This window comes from Erigeron canadensis, chromosome 1, assembly GCF_010389155.1.
Source record: "Erigeron canadensis isolate Cc75 chromosome 1, C_canadensis_v1, whole genome shotgun sequence".
NCBI classification, from domain to species: domain Eukaryota; kingdom Viridiplantae; phylum Streptophyta; class Magnoliopsida; order Asterales; family Asteraceae; genus Erigeron; species Erigeron canadensis.
In genome coordinates, this window is record NC_057761.1 from 42,852,448 (window position 1) to 42,868,141 (window position 15,694).

General features: G+C 32.4%; 3 protein-coding genes and 1 non-coding gene across 5 annotated transcripts; 1 reads left to right on the forward strand and 3 right to left on the reverse strand.

Annotated features, from left to right (window-relative positions):
- Positions 1-556: 556 nt before the first annotated feature.
- LOC122585496 (protein TIFY 9-like) lies at positions 557-2,161 on the reverse strand. 2 transcript variants are annotated; one of them, XM_043757622.1, is made up of 6 exons: positions 1,857-2,161; positions 1,638-1,764; positions 1,464-1,536; positions 1,279-1,348; positions 1,053-1,164; positions 557-728 (listed from the first exon to the last, which is right to left on the reverse strand). In XM_043757622.1, the coding sequence occupies exons 1-6, from the start codon at positions 1,927-1,929 to the stop codon at positions 710-712; spliced, it is 474 nt and encodes a 157-aa protein (XP_043613557.1). In that variant the 5' UTR covers positions 1,930-2,161; the 3' UTR covers positions 557-709. The 2 variants fall into 2 exon arrangements, with proteins under 2 accessions (XP_043613557.1, XP_043613558.1); XM_043757623.1 differs by having other exon boundaries at positions 1,053-1,140; positions 1,857-2,147.
- Positions 2,162-8,153: 5,992 nt separating this feature from the next.
- Positions 8,154-8,238, forward strand: LOC122586209. Its single transcript, XR_006321915.1, has one exon. It is a non-coding gene; the product is annotated as a small nucleolar RNA SNORD36 (small nucleolar RNA).
- Positions 8,239-9,261: 1,023 nt separating this feature from the next.
- LOC122597372 (extensin-like) lies at positions 9,262-10,559 on the reverse strand. Its single transcript, XM_043769975.1, has 3 exons — positions 10,456-10,559; positions 10,037-10,256; positions 9,262-9,398 (listed from the first exon to the last, which is right to left on the reverse strand). The coding sequence occupies exons 1-3, from the start codon at positions 10,484-10,486 to the stop codon at positions 9,356-9,358; spliced, it is 294 nt and encodes a 97-aa protein (XP_043625910.1). The 5' UTR covers positions 10,487-10,559; the 3' UTR covers positions 9,262-9,355.
- Positions 10,560-12,019: 1,460 nt separating this feature from the next.
- Positions 12,020-14,713, reverse strand: LOC122581290 (transport inhibitor response 1-like protein Os04g0395600). Its single transcript, XM_043753494.1, has 3 exons — positions 14,143-14,713; positions 12,771-13,266; positions 12,020-12,687 (listed from the first exon to the last, which is right to left on the reverse strand). Exons 1-3 carry the CDS (start codon positions 14,595-14,597, stop codon positions 12,145-12,147), a joined length of 1,494 nt encoding a protein of 497 aa, XP_043609429.1. The 5' UTR covers positions 14,598-14,713; the 3' UTR covers positions 12,020-12,144.
- Between the last annotated feature and the right edge of the window lie 981 nt (positions 14,714-15,694).

The window sequence follows — 15,694 nt, forward strand, 5'->3', positions numbered from 1 at the left end:
AATGGTCTTTTGATAGATGTATAGGCCTATATACATTTCTTTCTAAAATGTTCCATATAATTAAGGAATTTTAATCCTTACCATACTTGGCAATTTGACATATACATTCTTATAAAGCAAATCACCTCAATTTTAAATAACCACCTTGAAGAATCTCTTGACGATCTTCTATACATTTCGCATCATCATTGATCCGGGATAGTCTAACCGATCATGCCAATTAACCTTGAAGTCTATAAACTTCTTGTTTATTACCATGTATTTTGATACAAGCCACATAATTCAAAAGATATTAGTGCATAATCACTTCAAACCTTTATTCTTTATTGTAACATTATATGAGCTTTCTTAACCCAACGATATGTCCATCAAGATAGCATTGAAAGTAAGAAACATCTTATGCTAATATTTATTTGGGTCATCAACTATACATGCATACACCGTCTTTTTTTCCGTTCTTATGAAGATACATAATAAACTTATTCACTTACACATCTTGTACAACCATTTATAGAAGAACGACAATGCATAATTAAGTCATCACTAAAACAGCAGAGGCCAAATGAAAATCAAATCGAAATTAACAATAGGGGACATATATGATTAATTAATCATAAAAAAAAAATAAAAACAATTTCATTGAAATAAAAAACCAATCCTAATGGTAGTAGCTTAGTAACCATCTTAGCCTTCTTTTGTTTTCAGTTTTTTAGTTCACCAAACTCATCCTGCAAAACCATAAACCACAATATTTTTTTTGTTTATATGTCCTGTTTTACTTTCACTTAAATAAACTTACTTACAGAGTTCTTATGGGACCTGCTGTGTCGTGGCCTCAAAATGGGTCATGTAAGGGAATTTCTTGCTTTTTGACCAAAGAATCATTATTGTAGCCTATATCTTATTTGTACCATTATTATTATGTAAAACTTTCTTTTTCTAGATATAGTTCTTTTGTAATACTAAAACATGGGTTTATGACCAAACATTCTTATCCCTTATATGACATAAAGCAAGAAAGAGAAAGAAATTAAAAGAGCAAAACACAGTACCTCCCTTTGCGTTTCTTTAAGAACCTCTGTAGTGACTTCTTGCGTGCGATGGGTAAGTCCGTACATGAATCATCAAACTCTAGCTTCTCTTCGTAGCCAAATAAACGAACGCCTTATTATATATTGTATAACAACCGTACGTATTAACCTTTCTTAATTAAAGTTTAAGGAATTACTACTAAGTTATAAAACAAAGTAGGAGATCGAACAAATAAATAAATAATACCTTGGTCAAGTGTATGGAGTTTTTGAGATGTCAGTCCTTCTCCAAGTGCAAATTTCATCACGGTCTCTGCCTGATGAAATTTTAACGTGTCTATAAATTCATCACATAATAAAAACTATGTATATGTAAAATTATAACGTATAATTAATACTACGAGTATAATTAAACCGTATATAGCTAGATACCTCAGATGGAGAAACATCAAAAGTCGATACCATCCCATCGTAAAAGATAGTTAAAGGGGCTGTTGCAGGCATACTACTTTCACCATATATATATATAATTGCACGATTAATTAAAACCCATTATTACACTTTGTATAAAAAACTATAGTAAATATATATGAAAGTGTAAAGTACCTCAAGGGAAGAGAAGGCGAACGCAAGCCAAGTTGTAAAACACTACTGGAAGTGAGTGGTCGTTTTCCTGATTCGATCACAGTCTTCACAACCTTCGGGTTCATCTTTGAAATAGCACCTTGTATATCTTCACACACACACACACACATAAATGCACTTATAATATTAGAAAAAAAAGAAGTTAACTTGTTGGTTCATAGTAACGTGGAACGTACGTACCTTTGAAGCTTTGACGTCGATCAAAGAACTTCTTGGTCGGGGGAGGATGATCGAGGTCCAATGCCGACGACATGGTTCATATGATGTGTTATTGAGAACGATCGATCGAGCCAAGAATTGAATTGAAGGTGAATTGAAAATGAAATAATGAATAGATAGATAGAGGTGGCCGGTGATATAAAAGAGTAGAGCTAGCTAGGATAGTACAACTACTCAAATTTAACGTCTTTCACGGGTTTCTACCTTCCTTTAGTAAGCACACACATAAATCGTGCTCAACTTTATTTATACATAAAGATATAACCTATCAATAATCATCAACTACTCTACTAATTATTACTCGTATATAATAAGTATGAGTCACTCAATTATGTTATGAAATAAACCTGTTGTGATGGTTTTGTTTTTTGTTTTTACGCTAGTGAGCAGTATATGTATGCAGTATGCTAAACAACCAATCTAGTATATGGTCGCGTGCGTAAAATCTATTGGATAAATAAAAATTTTTTTTTTTTGCTTTCATCATTATTTATAAAAAAAAACTTAGTTCGTATTTTTAAAAAATTTCTTATAACTTTTTCCTTTTTCACTTAAATGATTTATGACATCATCTATTAGTTTAATTTTTGATTTTTATTTCTTCACTAATATACAAGAAATTGGATATAACTAATTAGTATATGCATTATTCACAAATGTTTTATTATTGCAATACATGACATATAACAAACATTTTTCAACATATCAAAATAAAATTTTCTTGATTTGTCATTGTAATACGCGAGTTACTCAGCTAGTAATTAAAAAAAAAAAAAAGCATTTATACTATACTAAAAACTTATATGAATGTACAAGTAAATTATGAGCAGAATGTACAAATTCGTATAGCACATAATAAATTTTTACCATATTTCATTTTTAACCTTCTAAACTTTCTATCTTTTAAATTTTGCCTCACATTAAAGTTTTTATTTTTATTTTTTTGACACTAAATTTTTGAGTTCTCATGTATTTATCAAATAATTTTTACCTGTCATTTTGTTTGTTATTTAAATCTAGCATGTGTTTGCTATTATGAATATGAATTTGTATACAATAATAAAGCATTTTGTTTGTTATAATAGTTCCGTGAACACGCTTTTTTGGTCCCACAACAAGTCTTTTATGTTCCACCCAACCACAAAAAATCAATTCATTCCTTCACCCTTATGTTAAACGTTTTAAATTTAAAGACAAAATATAAATATCTTGCCAAGTATCCCGTTTGTCACTTTTATTATAATAATATTTTAGGGCTATATACCATATTCCAAAAATGAATTTATTTATTTCAATCTAATATATGTATAAAATAAAAGTTTAATAATGGATCTAAAATGTAGCTAAGCGAACAGGTGTCCTCTTTTTATTTTATTTTATTTTTTTTAAAGGTGAATTTTACTAGAATTTTCTTGTCGTAATTTGACAGCGACAGACTAGCACATGTTGTCTTAACCGAGTCCATGCTAGATAGATCCTGAGTATAAATGACTATTTCAAATATCCAATGGGGAAAATCCCTTATTAATCCGCTCGAAGACACGACGATTAATAAGCTAAACTCTGTCCCTCAGATTTGAACCCGGGTTTACCCAAGCTAAATACTCATAAAGGGACTTTCTATGTCCTCTACAAGGCTTGAACATAATACTTCTTGAATGGGAGATGGTCTTTCAATCATTGAGCTAATGTTCAGGGACTGTTCTTTTTATTTCATTATAATAATAAAAATATGAGTTGTAATCATTTGAAAAAATAAAATTTATGTAAAAACAAAAAAACTGATCAAAACACATTGTAATCTAAATTTAAAAACACTGTGTATGAAATTTCAAGTCACAAGGAATCTGACCAGTTTTTTCCACACGTGGTAACAAAAATAATGATTTGAAATTTAACAATGTGTTTTCTTTAGAAAATCAAATCTGAAAGCCCAAATAACAGGCCGATACACAATCAAGGCCAAGTTACATATATAAATCAACACAGGACATACACGGATTGACCTTTCACATGACTTGAAATATATATATATATATATATATATACACACACATTAGGTTTTTGACCCGCGCGATGCGCGAGCTGTATAAAAAACTATATAATACACTTTATATATGAAGAAACGATAGCGAACATACTCCCTCCGTCCCATTTTAGTTGTCATGTTGACTAACTTTGACCGTAAATAACTTTGTGTCATGTAACATTTGATATAAAATATATGAACGGATTGGGTTTTTAATGTATTTTTTGTTCATATAAGTTTCATCAACTACTATATAGTACAAACAAAGTTTTTTACGGTCAAAGTTAGTCAACATGACAACTAAAATGGGACGGAGGGAGTATTTCATTAGAATTACGTGATGTGAATTATATAAATAGTTTAGTAACATATAAACATATGGTTGAACAGAAATAGATTCAACCAAAAGCTTGACAAAATATAAACTTAAAGAGATAGAAGGACTTAAGCTATTAAGCTATACTTTAAATTATCATTAAGAATTTAGTAATATGTTTTTCTTATAGTAATTCTAGTAATTTGCCTTTTGTTGCCACTAAATGATCTACATCTAGAACATGTATCATGTAGTTGTCTTGTTACAACAGAACTCAAAGACATACAATTTGATCCTTAATGTAGAGTGATAATTCCATTACATTTCTCTCCAAAAAAGTTATAAGTCACATGAAAAATTACAATTGACTGGATATATAATTTAAAGAGGATAGAAAGAAAAGAAAAGAAAAGAAAGGGAAAAAAGTTAATGAAAAACTAATTGGATAGTGTTATTAAGATAGAAAGAAAAGAAAAGAAAGGGAAAAAAGTTATAATTTTACAATTATGTCTTTTTTTCTATAAAGTTGTTATTATAAGGATAAATTAGTAATTATACACATAACTTAAAAGTTTTCCATCCAAATCTTCCCAAAAATTGGAGAAAAGTTTTTACATCAAAAACACCCTTGTTTTCTTTTCTTTCCTTTTTCTTTCTTGTAAAAAAAAAACTCCTGAATGCAAAATAGAGAAATTTTCTAAACCTTTCTTTTCCTATCTTTTAAAAAAAAACTTGAAAATGCACTCTTAGGAAAACATCTCACCTTCCTTTCCTTTTCCTAATCCTATTTAGTTTAGGAAACCCTCCCACCTTCCTTTTCCTAATCAAAAACTAATTAAAGTTTAGGAAACCCTCTAGCCTTTCTTTTCCTAATCAAAAACTAATTAAAGTCGATTTAATGATTTTTATCTATTTGTGTTAGATCTAATTTTTTTTATTAGCGAAACTCGGATTCACCCGATACATACGAAAGCGATTCACCAATATGGATCTTCACTACACCACGGTGAAACTACTACGACTTTGATTCTTTCTTGTTTTATATTTATGATGTTTATGTATATATTTATTAACTTTATTCATATTTATTTGAACATTTTGTTTCGATTTGGCTTTATAATAATTAAATAACGTTTCATGTTCTTTGTCTATTGTTAGATCTTGAATGATAGTGCAGATGGAAGATTCAAAAAAAGTTGCCCTTTGTATGAAATACGAAGTGAAGATGAGATTAGACGAGAATTAACATGTACTAGTGAGAGAGACCAGTAGTCATAGAGAGTCTCTAAAGTCTAAATAACTGGTCTCCATAGTGGAAATTTGTACTAGTGAATATTTATTGAGAAATGATTAATCTTCCAAACTAAATAGTCTAAAAATCTTCTTAATCATTAGATGCTAACATGTAGAAAAATCATGAGTAAGATAATACCACATTTCACCTTTTTATAGTTTTAAGAATATTTTTAAGCTTATCTTTAAAAGGATTTATCATTTTCTATATTTATGACATATCTAACCAAGCTAGTTAAACTTTTAAAACAAAATATCTATAACTAATCAAAAGTGAAGTGGTAAGATTAATAACTATTTAGTTATTTTTCCTTCGAGGACATCTGATAAAAGTTGAAACGAAACAAAAAAAATTAACATGATCCTCTCATAATTTGAGAAATAGTTAATAAACAATATAACTTAATTGATAAGTGATAGAATTAAACAATGCATGACCCAATATGTAATTACATAATTTCGAAACTTTTTGTCTTGTAACAGTTATCTTTTATGTTGCACACAACCTTTAAACCATGAAGATGAACAAGCAACCAACCACCGGTGTTGTAATTACAAATTACTAAATAGTAACCATCTTTATGTCTAGATTTGTTTCATACAATATCCTGGGATTTTGTTCTTTTATCAAGATGTTAAGTACCCTGTTGATAATCATTTTGCTTTTTGTTTGGTTTGGTTTCCTATTGATTCAGTTAATGACTTAATGTTTTACTCTTGTTGACCCCCCTATTGGCATATGAAAACGCCCTTTTGGCATATACTTTCATGACCAGTTTCTGTCAATTACTTTTTACCATTGGGTAATGTTTCCACTTATTGTTTTTCAAAAGTACATGTTTATTGTTTGTTATATGTATGTCTCTATTAGGCTTTTGATTTCTGATAGTTCTCGGTGGGAAGGCAGAGCATGAGGGGCTCTAGTGTTTGTTCGACACAGTATTATTGCTGCATTCTCCTAGCGAGGCAGTGACTAACCTCTCCACTATCTTCAAATTTTGTGGTTATAAATATGGGTTCCTGAAATCCTGGTTTCCTTTTCCAGTAGGTATGGGTTTTGTTATTGTATTCATTTTTGCTATCTGTTGTATTGCTGCCATCTGGGCCCTATTCTTGACCACAACGTTGTTTTAAACAGTGGAATGTGTAGCGCCATGTTACTTCCCATATTGGTATTTACTATCGTCAATATTGTTTCTAGGTGTTAAACAGAATATTGCTTATCTGGATTTTTGTTATTAGATTTCCCATGAGTCCATGACCCTTGCTGCTATCTGCATTTTTCTCTCTCTTTTGGCTTGTAGTTTTCTTGCGTTATAATCTCCATCGGCCGCCGCTGATTGCGCCATTGAACAGGCAAGGATTGGCCTTTATATGGTAGATATAGCTAGTTGGGTTATAGTCTTCGCTGCAGATTGGCAAGCCGTCTGTTATGGTGGCAATATGCGGGGTATGGATGCATTACGTGCTAACTAGATGGTTAACCAGGTATTTGGTAATAAAGGGTATGGATGCATTACGTGCTAACTAGATGTTCCGTGTATTTCTATTACAGGCTGTTCAGAACCTCGGTTTGGTTACCGATCGAGACCTTTTATTTTTCCTATCTGTGTTTACCTTGAAAGGTTGTTGGCACATGCGATATGCCGATATTACTTCATGACCAGTTTATATCAATTGCTGCATGCACACTTTTGAATAATGCTTGCTTTTGCTGATGTAGTAACTTCACTTAGTAGTCCATACGCATTGACATCTTGTCACACTTTTTCTTTGTTTGGAGGTGATCTTGACATCTCTTGTTGGGTTTAAGGTTTGTTGGTTTTATTTCCAACAACATCTGTACTTGATTTTTACCTTGGGGTTGCTGGTTTAGCAAGAAGTCTGTTTTGTGCAGTTTGTTAATCTTCAAATTAGCAGTTAAGCAACAACTAAATAATTGCTTTCTTGTCATCATTTATGTGTCATGATTAGCAGTTAGTTTTGTAGGCTATATAGAGACATGTGTGCAGATAGTGTCATTTTTGAACTCTTTGTGTGCTTCCACCTCTTCTTTCTCATGACGCTTCTAATTTCTCCTTTGTTTGTTCATGTAATGTTATTATCTAATTAATTGTGTTATTATTGGTGGTAATGGATTGGTAGAATTATAGTTGGTAATTTTGGTAATTCAGCTTTGTTTAATGGAAACGGGGTGCATGTGCTTCTTTTTCCTAGAGCCTTGTTTTTGTAGTCTGGGTATTAGTCATGGCTTATATGATACATAGTTTAGATGACTTGGCTGGATTGTAACTTCTTTGGGTTATATAATGATCGGGTTTCTGGTATCTTTTTGAGAGGCAACAACCATATCAAGTCGATCCCTGGTAGGGTGATTGACTGGAGGTATGATGTTGTTATTATAAGTTTCTAGCTTTTTCACTTTTACAAATTGCCCCCTCAAATCTACCTATAAATCTATATTCTGTAGTTCACATAATACAGCCTACCTATGTGCAGTTTCTCTTATGATTTTAAATAGACGATTAAATTCGATTCATCTTTGTGACGCATAGATTCAGCATATTAGTATCAGTGTTTTGAGTGCAACTTTCTTTTTTGTTTTGTCATGTTAATGGGATTGCAAATGATGAAAAAAATCAACATATTTTGGGCTGATTTAAACTATGAGGCACCAAAATCGAGCTTTTTAAAACGGATGCTTTCCCCTTTCTCGTATACATTTTTTTTTATCCTGCTGTCAAATGTTTTGATATTTGTTTTATTAAATTAGTTAAATGTATTGAGATTGTTGTAATTTTAAATTAGTGTTTATGGCATACAAATGTAACCACCTATGACCAAATGATTATATAATGTAGTGACTTATTCATGTGGCTATGTAATGTATGCACTTATGTTTTATTGACTATACTATGTAAAATATGTACGGACTTTACATAATATAGCAAAAAAAAATATATAGGTTCTTACATTGATTGACCCAAATAAAAAGAACCTTACATAGTATAGCCAAGAAAATATAAGTGCATACATTACATAACCACCTGAATAAGTCACTACATTACATAACCATTTGGTCATAAGTGCTTGCATTCATATGCCATTATCCCTTTAAATTAAGTTAAAAGTCTTTATTACATTTTATCTGCTTTAGTTAGAGGCATTTGTTGGATATGGATTTAATAAATGAACTGATTCATGGATTGAACACGAGTTGGTGTGTCAATTTGTTTACAACCTTGGGCTGCTGATTTTGAACTTAATCATTTCGATATTTAAGTTTATTATTGATTCGACTTGCTTTCTGTTTTTGAATTTTACCTCAATTTTTAAAACGTAACATTGCTTTCCGATTCGGTTGGTTTTTAATTGATCTATTTGATGTGATGGTGTGACAAAAATATACAAAGCTATATAGTCCCATGGGGCTTGTATCGTATATACTTTCAAGGATCAAAGGGATATTAAGCATTTGTTGGACACCAACTTTTATTAGGTTTATCTGAAGTTGATCTTGAAGTTGCATCTAACAGCCCGGGATAATTTTGCGATAAAGAAAATTGCACACGAGATATAGGATGATAACTTGTTTGTAAGCTACACCACCTAAAGATTCTTAGATTGTATCAACAAAGCAATGTATAATGCTATGATCCATAGGCAAACATTTTAAGAGAACTATATACAAAAGTGCGTACATACATTTGGAAACAAGAGTAGCCATAACTTAGCACAGCAGTTTTTTCTTATTATACATCCAGCTGAAGTACATAACATGATACGAGTTTATTAGCTCTACCAATTGTGGAACTAGAACAATCAGTAGCGGTTGCACAAGCCGCAACAACAAAGGGCTGCCAAACTGCACCAACAATGATAAAAGTTATCACTTCCATAATTCGGTTCAAAAATATCAAACTCAATTAAAATAACTTTCTTTCAATCCATAATTCCACAAATAAGTAGTAAATCCAGTAATCCAGTAAACTACACATATCTAAACTTGGAAAAAAAACACCTAATAATAATTTTGTCGGTTTGTCCTTACTTCTAAATAGGTTCTCTAATTGGGAATGATATTGTTACAAGAACATTTAGCCATTTACAATAATACTTTATACAGTTGTACACTTTACAATAAAAAATTTCCTCTGTTATGTTGTAGCAATATAACTACCCGTCTCTAATAAGGATACAATGATATAACAATCATTTAAGTTCTCTAATACATTTACACTGCGCTAATATGACATAACTGAAGATAAGCATATTAAATAGATTAATAAGTATAGCCTTACGCTTATGTTTATGTCTAATTAAAAAAGTTATTGTTAAGGTTAAGTTTATTTTTAGATACGACATTTTAAGCCGTGTTATAACTATTCGAAATTCTTAAATAACCGAATACGTAAACAAAACAAAAGGTAAGCCTCGTTAAAAGAAAAAAAAAAAGTTAACTGTGACAATTACATTATTTCTTTGAAAATACAAGAAACATACCATGCAGCAAGCAGGGGAGGACAACCAGAATTATGATAAGGCTGGTCGTAATAAGGCCGAGGTGGCGGTATCAACGGCGGCTGAGGGTTGAAGTAACCTTGATACGGCCGAGGCGGCGGTGGAGGGATGTGATGATGTTGGACATGTTGTGGCGGTGGTGGTGGTTGATGATGAAAATGAGGCGGTCCCATTGCCATTGGATTTGGTGGTCCCATATGTCCTAGTAAAACCATTAATTAATTAATTAATAACTACACTTTAAACTATAATCAAAATTCAAAACCACACAAATCTGATTCAGAAATTTAAATTCGCAACCTAAGAATATACTTATAGTCGTACCTTTATTTTTAACGGAATTGAATATTGTTATAAACTTGTAACTGTTAATAATATACACATAGTCTGATATTACTTACCTGGAGGATGATGTTCATGACGGTAACTCATAGCTACTTCAGTTTTAGTCAAATTCTGAAAGAAAAAAAAAAAGGAATATATAAATTTCGATGAGGTGTGTCGTGTGAAGTTGATGATGACTAGAGTTTGAGAAAATTGGATTTACCTGTTTTTCTAAAATTCTAGTCGGTGTGTGCAGGAAAGAATCTCAAGACTACTGTTAATGGGCTGGGCTGGGCTGATCAAGTTGAGTTTATCACTTTATCCGGGCCTGAGCAATCATCGTATAATTTGTTACACAATCTTGAATTCTTGATGTTTTAACAATTGACAAAATATTTTTTTTTTAAGAATTCGGGTTTCAACTTCGCTAGGTAAGAATACTAGCTAGAAATTTATATTTTCTCGATAACTTCTTTTCCTTGGGGGTGGAAATGCAAAAAAAAAGTATTATGTAAAAAAGTAAATAATATTTGTGCCGAGTATGAACATTTGATTTTGACACAATTTTATAGTTTTGGTCATGTTAATGATCTATAACTGGAAGAGAAATGATTTATTCTCGATCAACAAGGACATATGGGGTTAATCATGAGAGGAAGAGGATACAAAAAATTAGGGTCGTCAAACACCCATACGTGTAGCCAGCCATTTCTACAAAATGAAAAGATGACTTTTGAAACGAGCATCGTCCGCACCGTCAAAGTACTCTAGTCTAAGAACACATGATAAGTAAACTCTCACCCCGACCCCTTACGTATGGATCAAGAAGTTTTGTCATTTATGGTTCATTTGGATTCGTACCCTTTTAGAACTTTGCGGATCGAGAGTTAATAGGATTCACTTCTTTTGAATCTACTTGCATTAGGAAGTGAGAGGCTTTTCTAGTTCAAGGATTCCTTATAATCTTAATGATTTGCATTTCCTTTTATGGGTTCAATCAACATTGGCAATCTAATGAAAATCTTTGATAGGCAGAGGTGCTCACACCCTTGGAATCTAGCAAAAATAGCATAGTAGATATACAAACGTTGTCTACTTCGACCACTAGTCAGCATCCATACACAATACAAATTTTCTTTACAGTAAAATGAAACTAGTGAGTAGTGATGCCAAAGTGTAACTTGATCAAAACTCAAAGTAGCATAAAACTTTTGACATTACCAAATTGTTGGTGGATGTCTTTCTTTATCCATTGTAGCCAGTTTGATTCCTTGCTATTTTAATAATGCCCCTGTTTCTATATTGACTCTGCATTTTACACTGCATATAGACACACAAATTTTTGATGCGCACTGTAGAGTTATAAACTGAGTCCTCATGTGGACAAAGTTATTCATGAATACTGTGACGAAACCTTATGGCTATAACACCACCAAATCTGGGAATGGCTCAAACTTCAGCAGCATTGGTGCGGTTTCAATACTCTGCGTGTGTATGTTTGCAACCAATCAGCAGCTCAGTGTAGCCATTAGTAGAGTCAATAACGTGTTATTCTGATGTAAAACTCTTGCTAGAAAGCATAGTCTAGATACTTGTATTTCCAAAAGTAGCATCAGAATCATGTAACCAACTAAAAGTATATAAGAACTTTGATAACTAATTGCTATGTCTATATATCACCAACGTTTAAGGCCTTAAGGCTCGGTTTAACAAACGCAAAAATTTAGTTTCACAATAACTTATCAAAAGGAATCTCATAGCTTATTTCAATACCCATAAAAAGCAGCTAAACTTGCATCATCAGCATAAGGATAATGACGAATCTCCGCCTTCCTTAAACTCTTGCACCCATTGAACACATAGTGAAGGCCCGCATCACTTTCATCTCCATTGAGCACAGAAAGCTCTTCCAATCTTTCTGCATACATTCCAATATAAAGAAAAACATCATTGGTTACAAGTCCCGAGAGTCCCAACTTCTTGAGGTTCTTGCATGATTGTACTATTGCCCTAAAACCGTGATCAAATGCTTGAAGAGTCATGTGGTCTGGCATTTTGGAAGTAGAAATAATTAATTTGAAGCAGGTAACATTTGGACTATTCTTGGCAAAAGTTATTAGGGCATCATTCGTCATTCGATTGCAAAATAGGATTAAAGATTTAAGCTTTTGACACCCTCTGGATATCGCAATCAAACCCACTTCTGACACACCAGTAATTTCTGTATCATGGTATACCTTCAACTCTTCCAAGTTTTCACAGCTATTGACCACAGATTTAATACCTATATCTCCAATACAACCTCGTACCTGAAACTCAAATTAAGTTATGACCACTGGTATAAGCAACAATTAAAAAAAGTAATGAGCTTTAGGTACAAATGCAAACTTACAGATAAACGTCTAAGATTGGGGCATTTTGAAATAAACTTGACTTGCTCGTTAGGAGTCACTGCAGAATACCTCAAATTCACAGCAACCAGATTTGGGCAAATTGGATAAAAGGCATGCATTAACTTAGTGGGAATCAGGTAGAAAAACGAGAGGCTTTGAATGAATTGACATTTGCCTAATGCTAACGATAGCAGAAAATAAGGTAGAAGAATCTCCAAGTTTTGATTAGCAGATCCAACACCCAAGTGCACAAATCGTGAGTATTGACTCAAGATTCTTTGAATAGTGTTAGCGTACACTGTTTTGTTTAACAACAGAGTCGTCAACTTTGGACATCTAGCAACTAACCGCTCAAGATCTATCGGATTCACTAATCCTTTAACGCAAGATATATTCAACGATTTAAGTGAAGTCAAAGTCTCTGGAAAGCTACTAAGCAACCGGCTGGTGTTATCCATAACATTACATCTGTCCACTTCAAATTCCTCAAGAATCCTACACATATTATAATGGTAGTACAGATAACATCAATAAAACTACTTTTTATCACTATAACACAAAAAGATGATACATACATATACCCATATTGCGATATAAGCTTTAAAATTACCAACATTTAGAAAAAATTTTCCCTAAAACGTAATCAGAGTCAACTTTTAATATCCCCCTGGCCCAAAAAAAAAAAACACAAAGAAGGTTGTGATCCTTTGCAATTGACTCATTCTTTATTAATATATTAATCACATTCCTATATCAATGCCTGACGTTTATAAATTTAATACATCATGAAAACGTGAGATAAAGGTTGTGGTGATTGGTATTTGGTAACAATATTATTATGATTTGTAACAAAACACAAGAACTATAGTACTCTGTACTTTACAATAATAAATTTCCTATAATATTAGTATGATCAGTAAAGGATCTTGTTATAACAAGGGGGAAACAGGAAATTCTACATCCAAGTATATCCAAGTTACTACTCTAATGCATCGTGTGACTTCTAGATAACTATACAGGATACATACAAGTATATTCAAGTTACAACACTAATGTATTCGTTCCCGCTGAACAGGGTAGCACCCAAAGACTGCCCGGTGGAGGCGTGGAGCTGGTCCTTGGGATATGATCCGAAGGACCACAAAATAAAAGTTTCTCCGTCCTTTTTCCAAGATAACATATCACTAATTGAACAACCTACTTTGTACTATTATATCACACTAATGGGTAACTTAATTTCCTCAAATGATTGTAACCTAAGCTTATCCGGCTAAAATCACATAAACCTTATTCTAAAAGATTTTTAAAGTCACATAAACCATATTCCAAGATAACAACTAACAAAAAACCGAAAAGAGTAAGAGAGTTTACGAGCAACTGGAAGCAATAGCCGAAAGACCAACAACACTAAATCCACTGCACCAATTCAACCTCAACGACTTAAACTTAGCAAACCGAATCGATATCATAACAAGACTCTGATCAGAAACACGCGCCCTCTTCAACCAAAGTCTCTCCAACAACGGACAGTTATTACACAAAACATCAACCCATGGATCAAACGATGGATCGTGATCAGGGACTAAAATCGGTGGATACGACAAAACCCCACGTTTGTGTTTCAAGGTAAGTGATCGGAGGTTTGGAAACCTGTCTATCACTCTTTGTGGCGATATCGCGTTACAATTCGATACGTATACAACGCGACGACTGTATCTATCGACCGAGTACCATGTTTTGTTCACTAAGGATGCCGAATTGCGGTCGCTGTTGGTTGTTAGGTTGTTTATGATCGTTTCTACGACTGTTTCTGGCAGATGAACCATTTTTATGTTTTGGGAAATCGAGTGATTTTGGTGTTTGACGAATGTTTTAGGGTTATGGTCTTCGGAATTTGATATTTTTGGTTTGTGGAAAAATACCTGACAAAGATTATTTCGTTGAAATTGAGGATTTCGAATGTTTCTTTATTATTATTTCATGATGATTGCGTCAGTAGGTGGTAAATCAAAATTTACCTGTACGGATGAAGAAAATTTGTAAATGGAGGAGGTTAAATTATCGGCCATTTTCAAACCCTAACGAGGCCATCGATCGATCACAACAATATTGATGGGTAGGGATTCGATTTTGAGACATTTTTGCTACATCGATAACCACCAGGGACGTGGGTTGATTATCGATTTACGTCTTAGTTAATTTTAATTTTTATCTATGTTTGTATTGTATGGGCCGGGTTTTAATTTGATTGGGCTAGCTATCTCCTATGAAAAATTTGTTAAAGAGTTGATGTATATGTGTACATTTATATTGAATTAGAAATGTGTAAAAAAATTATCCATACAAAAAATGTGAGATTTTATTCTTGTGACAATGTGAAATTTGTGCCACAAATATGAAGTGTGGACGAAAGTTGTGTGAGAGACTAAATATGAGTTCACACTAAAAATTGTAGATTTTTAAAATTCTAACACTTTTTTTAATGGATAAAAGCGTGACAAATTTTTATAAATTATTCATCTTGATAAAAAATATGGATGGTTAAAATATTATTTATATTGATTTAATATTTTCCTAAAGTTGAGTTACGTAAAACACAACTAACCTGAATTTGTCAGTGAGATTGAGTTTATTTTGAGTTATTGTTAGTAATAATCACAAACTAGTTTTTAAGTTATTTAACTTGATTGAGTCTGATCGATTCTATATGATGGGGGATAAATTTTTCTATGACATAAAAATATGATAAATCCATATATGAAAGATATTTTAAAATACTCATAACTTATCATTTTCTAGAGTATGATCATTTGGAAAACTAAAATTTGTGTGAACGCACAAAATTGGACAAATACACTATAATTTGAAATTAACACAATGTATTTATAGCTGCCCACCACAACCACCATCATTGCCGAAAAAT

What these genes read in the sequence shown, in the direction of transcription:
- LOC122585496 (XM_043757622.1), bottom strand. Translation starts at nt 1,929, where the DNA reads ATGTCGTCGGCATTGGACCTCGATCATCCTCCCCCGACCAAGAAGTTC. An exon ending in TCGCCTTCTCTTCCCTTGAG is followed by an intron (nt 1,537 to 1,637) that starts GTACTTTACACT and finishes TGGTGAAAGTAG; the next exon opens with TATGCCTGCAACAGCCCCTT. An exon ending in ACTCCATACACTTGACCAAG is followed by an intron (nt 1,165 to 1,278) that starts GTATTATTTATT and finishes ATATATAATAAG; the next exon opens with GCGTTCGTTTATTTGGCTAC.
- LOC122581290 (XM_043753494.1), bottom strand. Translation starts at nt 14,597, where the DNA reads ATGGTTCATCTGCCAGAAACAGTCGTAGAAACGATCATAAACAACCTA. An exon ending in GCTATTGCTTCCAGTTGCTC is followed by an intron (nt 13,267 to 14,142) that starts GTAAACTCTCTT and finishes TAATATGTGTAG; the next exon opens with GATTCTTGAGGAATTTGAAG. An exon ending in CCAATCTTAGACGTTTATCT is followed by an intron (nt 12,688 to 12,770) that starts GTAAGTTTGCAT and finishes TTTGAGTTTCAG; the next exon opens with GTACGAGGTTGTATTGGAGA.
- LOC122597372 (XM_043769975.1), bottom strand. Translation starts at nt 10,486, where the DNA reads ATGAGTTACCGTCATGAACATCATCCTCCAG. An exon ending in TCATGAACATCATCCTCCAG is followed by an intron (nt 10,257 to 10,455) that starts GTAAGTAATATC and finishes TGGTTTTACTAG; the next exon opens with GACATATGGGACCACCAAAT. An exon ending in CCTCCCCTGCTTGCTGCATG is followed by an intron (nt 9,399 to 10,036) that starts GTATGTTTCTTG and finishes TTGTTGGTGCAG; the next exon opens with TTTGGCAGCCCTTTGTTGTT.